The following is a 13876-nucleotide window of genomic DNA, read 5'->3' as shown; positions in this document are numbered from 1 at the left end:
ATGTTTTTTATAGTGGGACATCCCTGGTGGCACAGTGGATAAGACTCCATGCTCCCAATGCAGGTGGCCTGGGCTCGATCCCTGGTCAGGGAACTAGATCCCACATACATGCCGCAACTAAGAGTTCACATGGGGCAACTAAGGAGCCAGCAAGCCGCACTTAAGGAGTCTGCCTGCCACAACTAAGGAGCCGGTGAGCCGCAACTAAGGAGCCCACATGCTGCAACTAAGACCCAGCGCAACCAAATAAATATTTTTTTTAAATGTTCTTTATAGCTAAAAGAGAATTCTGTGTCTCCTAAAACTATTATGATAGCCCTCTACTGTAATATTAACTAAACAATATTTTGTATTCTTATTATCTGTTCAAATGTCACTGCAAAGGGAGGAAACGTATCTTACCCGTCATTGTGTTCCTTGCCAAGCTAGCACCCTGCCTTTTACAGGGATGTTCCCTGAATATGGTTGTTTGTTTGTATGCCTGCTCCCACAACCAAATTCTAGAAAATGTTTAGGTAGCATGCAAGGACACAAATTATAATATGAGAATATAAACAAAAAGTAAGAACAAAACCAATCAAATAATAAAACCAAGGCCAGGGAGGTAGACTGGGGGAAAAAAGTCTATATTTGCCATATTTAGTCATGAATTTTGGCCCAAACATACAGGAGAGAAAACCTCATGAATTACATGGTTCTCAATGTCCTTAGGTAAGGAAAACATATATTTAACAAAGTACCTCTATTCTTCATACCATAATGTAAAGATTTTCTTCCAAGGATCCTATTAAAAGGATACAACTTATAATATCCTTGTAATAGGAATGTTTCTTACATTCTTACAATAGACACCATGTTTCTTACAATCACCCTCAAATTGAGCTGAAAGTACCAAACAAATGATAAATCAGTTCTACAGGTTATACTTTTAGCCAGGTAGTCTGTTCTTGAACTTGACACACAATTTTAAATTATCTCAAAGAACAAACAAACTGTTCTTTTCAGGAACTCCTCAATAAATTGTTTTTCTGCTGAGATTTTGATAAATGTTATGTGCTTACAGTTAACCTATGTCACCTGCTAAATACCATAGTTTTTAATAAACAAATTGGAGATAGATTAGAAATTGAGAAGCCTCAATTTTAAATTTGAGCATACTTTCAAGGAGGAGATTCTACCCGTCACTCTCTCTTGAAGTTTTTATTAAATAATTTCTGTGTCTTAGAAAAATAAAAAGAATGGCCAATTTATTGACCAAATTTATCTCACAGACTTAAAAAGTATGCCCAGTAAGCACAGCCCTGTAAGACTACATTAATATCAAACCAAAGCAATTTGGTTACTAAAATCAACCTCGCTTGAAGTTCACAGTTGATTACGACAAAGTTTATTCATTCCTTTCTTTCCTCCTTTTTTAATTATTTGGTCCATATAAAAATAACATATTGCAACTCAAAGTGCATCTTTTAAAATAAACCATCAACTATCTTTATCAAATAAAATATCTACACCATTTGGTTTCTAGTGAGGAAGGACACATGCTTGAATAGCCATTCTGCTTCCACCCAGAAATGAGTATGTAACTGCCTAATGAAGGTGTTTACAAAGCAATTGTATATTTTGCTCAGGCAATTATTAAGCCTTTTGACAAACTGATTTAAAGTAGATAAGTATTCCTATTATTCAGAATATACTGATGTATATTTTGCTCCTAAGAATTATTAAGCACTATGTTATCCTAAGAGTAAGACAACTTCAAAAAATAAATAGCTCTTTTCTTAGCATAAACATATGGTTGGTTATTCAAGCAGTCTTCATGCTGGGTGGAAAATACACTTAAAAATGCAACTAACTTTTCATACAAATCCTGATATTTATAGCTTTATTTTCATAAGGAAAATTTTTTCAAAAGCTGTGTTGCTTGAATTGACCAAGCCAAATGTTACAGAAAAAGGACCATGTCATACTTGCTAATCTGAAATGAACTACTGCTTCTTTAACGTAAACAATCTTTAATCTAGTGATCCAACACTACTGATTGATTCACTCTTTCATTTATTCACTCATAAATATTTACTGGTCTACTATATATGCCAGGCAATATTTGGAACCTTGAATACAAAAGTAAAGAACTGTGAATACAAAGGCAAATAAAGCAAATATAATTCCAGTTTTCACGGAATGTACATTTTAGCACAGGAGACAAAAGTTAAGCTATTTTAAAAATGAAAATTATGTTGGATAGTGATGCATTATAAAGGAAGTAAACAGGGTAACTGAAAGGGAATGCCTGGAGTGAGAAAAGGTTATCAGAAACGCTCTCTGAGATGACACTGACCCAGAAGGATGATACTGAATAATGAAAAAAGGTCACAATTCAAACAGCCAAGGAACGAGGGTTCCGGGCAGTGAGAAGAACTGTGCTAAGACCGTGGGCAAGAGATTGGGAGCTTGAGAGATCAAAAGGCGTGGGTGAAGCTGGAGTGTTTCCAATGAGAGGGGAAATGCAGCAAGAAAAGGCTGGAGAAGTACAGGGACTAATACATGTATCTGGCATTTTAGATAATACTGAATGTGTAAGGCAGTAAAGAGAAGAGATTTTTTGGTGACTGACTTCAACAATTAAATCTAAAAATATTAGGTATGTATTCACCACCTTCCACAAATAGTGGGAAATAGTGCTTCAATCATGCATGTAAACGTGCACCACAGAGGATGGAGCACAGAGCTGGGATTTACCTTCCCACCCACAAGGACTCTGGTCAAAATTTTCTGGTTCTTAGTTCCCTCATCTGTTAAAGGGGAGATTTGAGCAAGAGAACTGGTCGGTAATACACTCAACTCAGAGGGATGATTCTATAATAGACATGTGACATTCATTACCCAGATGAAAAAAACAGTACTGAGGAACAAAAAGCCTTTTAGCAAACTTAATGAAAATAACAACAATTATCATATAATGAGCCTTTACAGTGTGCCTAGCACTATTCAAATACTTGACATGTAATGTCATTAGAATCTCATGAAATCCTACACATTACTCCCATTTTTCAGAAAAAGTAATTAAGGGTTAGAGAAGGTGGATGCCAGGAGGTGGTGGAGACAGAATTCAAAACTAGGTCTGTCTGATTCCAAGCTGTGCTCTTAGTCACCCAGTAATATACTGCCGGAATTAAACTTTGCAGGAACCCTATCACTATACCTTTGCACAGTGTTCACCTTGCGAGGGAATTAGCACAGCTCAACTTGTTTTTAGAAGGGTCATTTAAATATCCACCTAAATAAATTCCAGAAAATTTCCTGGCTGCTCCTCAACTAAAATATTTTTGGTATACTCAGGGGGAACAAATGAATGGTGTTGTATAATGGCATGCAGGAAGCAGAGGCTCAATATATATTTGTTACCAAATGAAGCTATTCAGTAAAATTTTATTAAATATTAGTAAAAGAGAGGTAGGAATTTTTACAAAGTTTTCTAAAATGGTGCCTTTTTCCCCCTAAATATATGTAATATCTAAAATTAAGTTACAGAGTATATGAATAATTTGATATATCTAACAGATTTTGAAAATTGACAGTGAAGATGTAATTGCATTTACCAATTAATATAAATCATTACATTAACACTTAGTCTTCTTGTTCCTAAGGACCACGAACTTGCAGGAGAAGAAAATGAGAAGGTATATCTCAGTCCCTCTCTCTCCTTCTAGGGTACGCCTGCCTCAAGAGAACATGTACTCTCATCTGCTCTGAGTGTGGCTTGCCCACTTTTGCCAATGACTGGGTAAGTAAGCTTAACCATATCAAGGGTGAAACTAGGAAGTCCTTTGTTGCACAGACCTAAGCTCCATTCTCCAATATTGGTACTATGCAATAAGTAACAAAGCTGTATATTTGTAAACATAAGCCTCATATATGCTAATAGTTCATTTGTCTGACTCTTGATCTATCTCACATTTGGTTCTGAACTTGAGTATCCTTCCTCTAAAGCCAACAATTTAAAAAGTAAAGGTTACTTGTGAGGGATAAAAAAAGAGACATTGGGGGCTTCCCTGGTGACGCAGTGGTTGGGAGTCCGCCTGCCGATGCAGGGGACACGGGTTCGTGCCCCAGTCTGGGAAAATCCCACATGCCGTGGAGCTGCTGGGCCCGTGAGCCATGGCCGCTGAGCCTGCGCGTCTGGAGCCTGTGCTCCGCAACGGGAGAGGCCACAACAGTGAGAGGCCTGCATACCGCAGAAAAAAAAAAAAAAGAGACATTGGATTCAACTTAGATGTTTCTTGAATATAAATTAGAAGCAAATTCAAAAACAAGAGGAGTCTCTAAAAGAAGATCCAGTTAGTAAAGATTATATTTTAACATACACAATTTAGTATGATAACATACACCAAGGTAATTAACAATGGCAGTTAACTTTTAGATGACTAAAATGCTATTCATTTTTTAATATGTTTAAATGAAGTATTTTTTTCTGTAAGCTTTTGTTCTTGGGACTAAAGGTTAATTATTTTTAAGAATGCTGATTAAATATTATCCAGCTATTCTCAGACCTCACCATAATCTTTCAGTTTGAGAGAATTGGTGAGAAGGAGGATACCAGCAGTGCCCTTGCAGGACTGTGATGAAGAGCACAGGAGGCAGCTGAAGAACCCAGCATGAGTCCTGGCCCAGAAAAAGGGGCTTAACACATGCCATTTCTCAACCTCGTGTCTCTTAAAGGCCAAAATCACACACTGAAATAACAGTATGGGGCACACTTTAAAAACGATTCTGTAGATGGATATCCATGTCTAACTGTAATATGGTTTATTTGCCATTTGGCATGAGTCAAACAAAGTCTCAAAAATCAACAGTACAGTTCATTTTTGGCAATCGTGGCAGGATGTCTGGAGCCACACTGAGCTATTCCTTCATCTAAGCTATTTCTTACTAGTGGAGAACGTTCAAGTATAAATTGTCAAACATTAAATAAATATGGTTATCTATATCAAAATTTAATGGATGTGATATCTTATCTAAGGATAATTTTAGTTTGTTAATGATAGGCCAATGAATATAATTTATATATTGTTTAAATTGGTCACAATAGTACAGAAATAACTTTCTTTTCATTAGTTAAAAGTTGATAAAAAGAACCTGAAAAAGAATAAATATATGTATATATGTATAAAAATATATATATGTAACTGAATCACTTTGCTGTACACCTGAAACTAACACAACATTGTAAATCAACTATACTTCAATAAAAAAATTAATTAATTAAAAAAAACGCTAACCATCATCTGACAATGCAGGGTTGCCACAAACCTTTAATTTGTAAAAACTGCAATAAAGTGAAGCACAATAAAACAGAAAAAAAAAAGTTGAATGAACCTTTATGATATTTAAATCACTCATTGTATTAGGTTTAGGCAATGCATATGTATATGCTTTTAATCAGCCAACTAAAAACTTCTGACTTGAAAGAATAGAAACTCATGGCAACACAGAACACAACAGAACTAAGACAGTCTAAGCAATAGAGAATAATCACTAAAGCAACTTAAATCTTCTAAAAAAAACAACCCCCAAAACCTCAAGTATTTGTTTGAGTCTCCTAGTCTAAGACTCACTTGAATTGACTGTGGAAGCTTAACTGATGAAATACATGGGACACATATGCAGGATATTAGTTATTAATCTATATTAATAGCTGAGAATAACAATTGTCCTAACCACTCTTAACATTATCATCACCTTGTCAGTGTTTATGAATCTGAGAGAAGGAAATTATCTCAAACTACTTAATAGCTAACAGTACATTGTGACATTGAAGTAAAACAAAAACATTAAAATAAAAAACAACCAACTTCCTAGGACTGGTTGCAATAAAAATTAATGACTGTTACCTCAACAGGGCTTGAAAAAATAGCTTGTCCATAATCAGTTCTCTCCCAATTTCAAACCAGCTGTCTTAAACCTTTCCCTACCTCTCCTCATATTCCTACTCTATCATCCCCTCCCCTCCCTCACTCTCAGCCTTTTATCTCATAGATTAAAAAATTAACATCCTCTGCTCTGTTCCTATGGTATCCCACCCAATTCCACGAGTGATATGTGAATTAGTCTCTCTAACTATGCTCTGTCCCTCTACTCCTGCCCTTCTTGCTTTACCAGCCCAGCAAAACCTCAGTCCCAATATAACGCATCTATCCGTCTTTTCTACTTCTACACACACGCTGCTTTGTAACTGAATGAGAAAAATCACACATGGCTGCATGGATAAGATCCAGTACAAATTTACTATCTCCAACCTTCACTGAGCCCTCAAAACTCTTTAAGCCTTTTATTGTCCCTTTCAACTATCCTTCTTGATTCCCTTTCATTAATATTCCAAACCATCACCATTCCCTAAAGTCTCCTACTCGACCTACTTACTCCAGACTCTTAACAGACCACATCTTCTGTTGATAACTATAAGAAACTGAGGTCATCAAGCAAGATCTTATTCAACTGTCCACTACTTTCACTACAAATCTGTGCTCACACCCAACAAGACATGCTCTCCTGCAGCGTGTGGTGTCTCTTGTTCAAGGCTCACTCACCCACCTGTAATTCGACTCTATGCTCAATTTCACTGTCTTAAAAATTTCCAATTTCCCCCTCTGCTGGTTTCTTTCCTTCTCTTCATGAGCATGCCTGGATCTCTCCCATTTTTAAAAACACCAGAAATATACAAACACAAACCCCCTATTGCCAAATTCACCTCCATCAATCTCTTTTGTCCCCTCTTCTTTCATATTTCTAAAAGCTGAGTCCATACTGTCTCTTCTCATCTCCCATTCACTGCTCAACTCACTGCTTTCTCGTGCTGCCATTCTAGTAACTTTCAAACTGGCAAATCTCATGTACATTTTTCAGTCTCCATCTTACTGGGTCTCTCTAATGTACAGGATGGTGTTGACTGCTCTCCTCCTTCTTGCCACTTTTATCTCTTGAGTTCCATAACCAGCCTCTCCTGATTCTTTTTGTACTGCTACTGACCCATTCCTGCTCTGTATCCTTTATGGGTTCCCCTTCTTTCACTAAACATTCATATTCTCCATGGTTCATCCTTAGCATACTACTCATAGGGCAGTAGGAGGCACGAGTAATGTCTTATCCCCTTCCAGGGTTCCAACTACCACATCTCTGCAGTAGTCCCCAGAGTCCCTCACCTGAGCTTTCTAATTGCCTACTGAATACCTCCACTTGGAGGAACCTGGGAAGTTCACAAATATCAATAGTTTGGACTCAATGCCCCAAACTGAATCTGTCCCCTATACCTCTCCTTCTCAGCTACTAGGAAAAATATCCACCCAGTTTCCCAAATGAGAAACCTAAGAGACAGCCTTGCTTTGGTCCCTTCTCCTTTCTTATTCTATTGCTTAGAATACTTCATTGGCTCTGCACACCTCGAAGAAAAAGTATTAGCACTTAATATGATATAAAATCTGTCGTGATGTGCCTATCAAACTGAACAGTACCCTTCCTCGACATAATGTCAACTTTTTGGACCACTTATAGATGCTAGCACACATCAAAATGTTTGTAGCCTTTACCTTGATTTATGCTTTAACTTCTTACTCTAATTACCTTCTTGGTTAATTTAGCCCAGTTAGTTCCAAGCTGGCTAATGCATATCTTTTAAGGACTCAAGAATCACATCACATTCTCAAGGGAGATGCCCCTTCCCTGATCCCCACAGACTTTCCGATAACTTTCTTCTCAGGGGTGCCATAATACTCTGCTGTGTCTCTAATACTACATTTCTTTGTTATTCCATTATCTGTTTATGTGTTTATCTCTTCTCCAACAGAAATACATGTTTATCTTCCTCATGACACTTCTGATTTATAAAACTGGACTATCTTATCTCAGAACTCCAATGTATAGCACAATGTCGATTTGTTTGACACATATTTACTGAATGAATCAGTAATGCACAATAACAGAATAAATGAAGAGACAAGCAAACAAATAAACATAGAATATGTAGAGTCTATCCCTCCTCTCTGTTGTCTAATTAGCCTTTGGCTTGGTGTGAGTAACACATAAACTAGATGTATTTCAGCATATATTCAATATGAAATTATTTCAGCATAAATAGTTTATAATCTTTGCTTCACCTTGTAATGTCTTTATTTTTAATGCCATAACAACAGTAACAATAATAGACACAAGTTCCCTAGGACAAGCATTTGTTAAGTGCTTTAAGTACATTAACTTACTTAATCTTCATACCAACCCCACAAGGTAGATATTCTTATTTAACAGCCCAGAAACTGAAGGTGACTGCTCCTCCCAAGTGCAGTACACACCTGGAGGTCTAACCCTTAGAGAGGAACAACCAAGAACACTGATAGGTGCAAACTGGAGATTAAGTGAAAGTCAATCTACTGAATATGAAACATCAGTCTTGTTCCTCAACTTAGCTTTAAGAAAACACTAGCAAGTATATATGCTCCAGGCAGGAGACTGGAAAACACTCCTTCCTGGAATATCAACATATCCTAGGTTAACGAATCTCCGCATTTTAACCAGCCAGATCATCTTACCACTGGAAAAGTCTAACCTCTGCACACGTACTTTCCAATTAGTGTTTCAATACCTCATTCCTAAATATCAGTGTATAGACAATTATCACCAGACATCTGGAGACTACCCTAATATGAAAGAAAATAATATAAGCAAAGAAAAAACAGTAATCTGGAGCAAATAACAATGAAAGAAGCATAAGAAAATTTGAGAAAGCTTTTATATTTTCAGAGGGATGAGGAGATATTACAGAATTTTAAATTAATAAAGAAGAATTCAAGGACGTTAAAAATATGACAGCATAAGGTTAATCCAAAAGAGTTAATATTCGATTGACAGAGCTGCAGAAAAGGGGAAGAATATTAACAAAGAAATATTTCAAAATATTTTCCCAGAATTAAAAAGTACAAGTTTGCAGATTAAGAAGGTTCATCATGAAGCCTCAACAAAATTTCAAAATATTGAGAAGAAGAACCTAGAAAATTTCAGACAGAAAGACTAACAGACACAGAGAACAAACAATAAAGAGATCAAGTGAGACTTTGGGAGGGAGACAATGAGTCACAGATGCAGGGGAAAGAGAAAGACATGGGAGGGGAGAAAGAAGGAAAGAGAACTGGGGGGTCGGGGGTGGGGGGAGAGACAGAGACCAAGAGAGGGGAATAGAGAGAGGAGAGAGAGATGGGGAAAAGAGACACAGGAAAAGACAGGCAGAGATGGGGAGAAAGAGACAGAAACAGGAAGGGAAGGAGAGAAAGACAGGGGAAGGACAGAGATAGGTCTAAGGAGAGAAAAAGAGAGATGGGGGAGAAAAAGAAAGAGACATGAGGAAAGACAGAAATTGAGACAGTTATGTTACAAAGTCTGGGGAAAACAAGTTCTATAAGAGTGGCAAAATAGTGGTGGTTTGCTATAAGGTTCATCTATGAATAATATTTACAGCAGGGTCAGTAGACTGTAAGCACTGAATCTTATTTAAACAAATGGCATTATTGTATGGAAAGGACAAGAGGAGGGTAGCATGTATGAGTGAATGTATGTGTGTGCATGCTTTGGAGGGATGGGGAGTTTAAAATAAAAGCTAATTCTCCTGTTTCTCAGTAAGAAGTCAATTAAAACTGAACAATCATGACAACAGTAAAAGTATTGTTTGTTATGTAAAAGCTGAAATAGCTAAAAGTGGCAGCAACAATCAGCAGTGGAGAGCAGCAGGGCCCTATAAGCCTGTGGAAGTACTTGACTTTTTAAACTATGTACATATACATTTTTGATATAAATTTTAAAAATCCCCACTAAGATTGCTACATGTGATCAACTTGACAAAATACATTAAAACATTAGCTCTATTTTGACTCTCTAGAGCCTATAACTATCCTCTTACAAGTTCTTTTACAGAAAATCCACCAAACAACAAAATAAACTGAGATGATTCTTCAAAGTGTAAAAAGGACTTGGGCGACTGCACCATTTGATGCCATATATCATCACTTCAAAAGGTAATGGAAATAACATAAGTGGTAATTTACAACCTATCCCTCTTCCAAGTATCAACCGTTAGAGGAACATTTTACAAAATGCTCGCAATCTTCCTTTTTATCTGCTAGAACTAAGAGGAGTTCATTCTGACCAGATCTCACATCAAATCACCTTATAGCAAATTGAAAGGAAGGAATCAGGCTTCTTAAAAATTCATTCAATCATTTTTTTTTCCCATCTGTGACTTATTATAACCTCAAGACTCCTGCAGTACCACCCCATCACAAAAGGCATGTGCTTGGCAACCTGGACTCACCCTGTTAAACACTGGCAGCATCATGTACAGTTTCTCTTCTTGTTCCTTCTGAGTCATGTGCCGGGGAGGATGGCACAACTCCGTGAAGAGTCGGCGGAGGTGCATCAGTCCTAAGGCATTGTCTTGCGGGCTGCACTCCTCCTGCCTCGGCCGCCCCATGATCCTCTTCACCATATTCATCTTGGCTGGTTGGTGATAAACACTTCTAATTCTGTAGGAAGATGTTTATACAGTCAAAATGTCATTATCTTGACCAGGTCAAGCATGCACAGAGCTCATTAAAAGCCAGAAAAACAAAAAAATTCTGCCTAAAATATTTTTTCTACTTTTTTGAACAGAAAAGGTAGAGAGGCAAAGCTAATTTTGATAAATCTCCCTAAATGACAAGTTACAAATTATGCCACTCAGTGTTCCTTACCGGCTTTGCCACAATTTGTATAAAATGTAAAACATTAAATGTAAAAAATTAATTGTTGCTGGACGAGCAACAAACATTTCCAAGTTAGTCATAACAAAGTTCAACAAATAAAGGGATCATAAATCTTATAATTAATATGTTGCTTAATAGTTGACTATATGGAAAAAGAATAAAAGAACAGAAAATTCACCCTCACTTCAAAACATCCAAACAAGTGAAAAAAACAAAAATCCCCACAAAGTTTTCTGTTTTTAATTATTTAACTTTTTTTGTAGATGAAGGATTACACTTGGGATAGTCCTCATTGAAGACTTGTAGTTTGAAAAATGCAAATTAAATGGATACCCTCAAATATATTATAAATCATAAGAAAAAAGTGAAAATTGTCATATAACTTAAAACTTTTTTCAAACTACAGTTTGAAACCCTTTGGCAGGTCATGTTAATTCATTTAATAGATCATGACAAGCAATTAAAAAAAAGAAGTAAAATATAATATTGTAAATCAACTATACCTCAATAAAAATATTTTTAATGAAATAGAAGATATTGGAATACATGTAGTAAGGGTAATTATTATTTCATGAAAGTTATTTTAGGTAAGGGTGTATTCATGTGTATTGAATCACAATGTAAAATGTATGTATCCCTGGCTAGAACTGCAGTTAAGAAATAAGTAAACCAATCACTGGGTTAGAACATACACCAGAATCAATAACGCTAAGCTTTCAGAAAGCATCATCAGCCCTTTTCAACCACCATGAACTGTGCCTGCCAGCAATTAGCTAATTTCAGACACAAAAACAGGATATCTTACAAAAAGAACCAGGAAGGCTGGGAGGACACTGTGGATATACTGAACTTGAGTAAAAGGCAATTTTGCTTTCTAACCTGTAGAAAAGCAGGAATAATCTGAAGATTAATTTTTAATTTTGCCACATAAGCCAGCATGGCATTTCTTAAGAAATGAGAGACCACTGCAAAGCTAGACGTTTATTTACTAAACATCTATTGATTTTTTTAAACAATTAAGAAGAACTAGCATCTTAAATATGCTTGCCCTTGAGAATTTTGAGTGGATTCCGTGTTTGCCTGCGGGCGCATGTTTATGCATTCTAGCTTGACTACAACAGGAGGCCACCTGCGACTCATCACAGGTGAGAAGCAGGAAAACACCCTGCCAAAGGCTGGTCTGCGCCAAGGGACCTCTGTGCAAAGAGCACTCAATACTGCTAAAATGTCCAGTAGTGGGGAAGAGTGCTCAGACGACAGGCACAGGGCCGAGGAGACCCTCTGAACTACAAAATGACAAGTGAACGTCCGGTTCAAACTTGTTCAACATATTTCATTCTCAGAAAAATGTGTTAAGTTCCCCAAGTACAAATTATAAAGATTTCAACAAATACATTCGAACAGCCTACTATATGCTGGTATTTTTCGTCCTGGAAACCCCCAGAACAAATATAAAATTTGAAGTTAACTATAAACCTTGCATAAATTAGCTAACACTTTAGATTATACATAGATCTGCTCTTTTTCCTTAACCCATAGCTTCAGTTCATAATCTAAAGCGTGTGGATAGGATTTACAGGATTCATGATCCCCTAACACTTCAAAAAACATTTTAAAGAGATCTCCAGCTTTCAAAGGGGTCTATGTCATTAAAAAGCCAAGCATCAATCCTTATTTATAGAGCGTCAAAGCACTTTCAGACCATTCCCTTTGGTCCTCATTCCAACTTAAGCAAGGGGACTGAGGAGGGGATTAATTCTACCTTTTTGTGAGGCCTCAAGACAAGAACAATTTGCTCAAAATCTCACAATGAAAAAGAACTGAATGAGAATCCAGGACTCCCACCTACTGGTTCAGCCCTTCCTGCTTACTTATATTCATGTGCCTATTTTAAATTACAAAATTTTTGGCAACTGTGACTCTAGAATATTTATTTAGCTAGCATCAAGTTGCAGTTAGAATGCAAAAGAAATCTGTTTGACTTTTCTGAAGATACACTAATCAATTATCAGTAAACACACACACATAATCACACAAAGACATTCGCTAGATGTAAATCAAGCTATCGTACCACCATTATTTTATATTTGTCAGATACAAAGGGATATATGGGGTTCACCAAAAAGTTCGTTTGGGTTTTTCCGTAAGACGGTATGGAAAAACCTGAATGAACTTTTTGGCCAACCCAATATATCAATCAGCTAAACGGATTTACTGGTATTTCTCGATTACTCAGATAATCCCAGTAATGGGGAAAAAAATTCAGATTCCTCCTTTTCTCCTAATTTACCAAGAAACACTTAAGCATATCAGATTGCTGACTCATTGCTTTGTCTGCACATCAATGTCTGTAACTTAAAGTATACAGACCAAGAACTATCATGTTTAAAGTACCCTTCAGCAGTGAAAGAGCAGAAAAGAATGGGTACTTCTTGGTGAAATCTGTACCAACATGTCCATATAAGATAGGTAACTTCAGGTGAAAGGCTCTTTAATTCCCTTGAATCTTGGGTTTTTCTCACCCGTAAAATCTTTCCTCATAGGCTTTTTGTAATGCATACAAAAAATAACATCATTTCTATAAAGTGCCAAACACATTAATTATGTTCAACAGTTTTTATACTTCTTCCTTCAGCTTGATCATGAAACATTTAATTTCTTTTCGTTTACATTTTTCGTTATTTAAGCAAGTAAGGCAAAGGAAAGAGTGTGGGCCCTTACAGTACTATGTACTATATCATTACAAAATGATAAATAAAAAATTAAGGGAAAATTTATTTCTTAGATGCTCAATAAGAGGTTTCTAAAGCAATACAGAAGAGACAGGCAAAATTTAATAATACTGAGGACAAATCATAGAAGGATTATTTTGGGGGGTAATGTTATCAGGGATTTTCAAAATATTTACAAAGATTATTGTGCATAAGAACTAGTTTTCTAATGCAAACTCTATTTTGTTTCACAAGAGAAAAGTGTTTGTACTGCCAACAGGGGATTATTTAAATAGCAATGAGATAATTATTGCAATGAGCCCAGACAGTTCTTATTCTAATCTCTTGTGTTAAAGCTTAAAAATCCTCTGGAAATGCCTGAAA

The 13876-nt window shown here is 36.4% G+C and overlaps 1 protein-coding gene across 1 annotated transcript in view; it reads right to left on the bottom strand.

Moving 5' to 3' along the window:
- WDFY3 (WD repeat and FYVE domain containing 3) overlaps nucleotides 1-10531 on the bottom strand; it is a 174108-nt gene extending 163577 nt beyond the window's left edge. Inside the window, exon 1 of the mRNA XM_065878335.1 lies at nucleotides 10352-10531. Coding sequence (XP_065734407.1) covers nucleotides 10352-10531 — 180 coding nt within the window. The remainder of the gene's footprint in view (nucleotides 1-10351) is intronic.
- Between the last annotated feature and the right edge of the window lie 3345 nt (nucleotides 10532-13876).

The sequence above is a fragment of the Phocoena phocoena genome, chromosome 5 (assembly GCF_963924675.1).
Source record: "Phocoena phocoena chromosome 5, mPhoPho1.1, whole genome shotgun sequence".
Lineage (NCBI taxonomy): Eukaryota > Metazoa > Chordata > Mammalia > Artiodactyla > Phocoenidae > Phocoena > Phocoena phocoena.
This window is presented reverse-complemented; position numbering and strand designations above follow the sequence as displayed.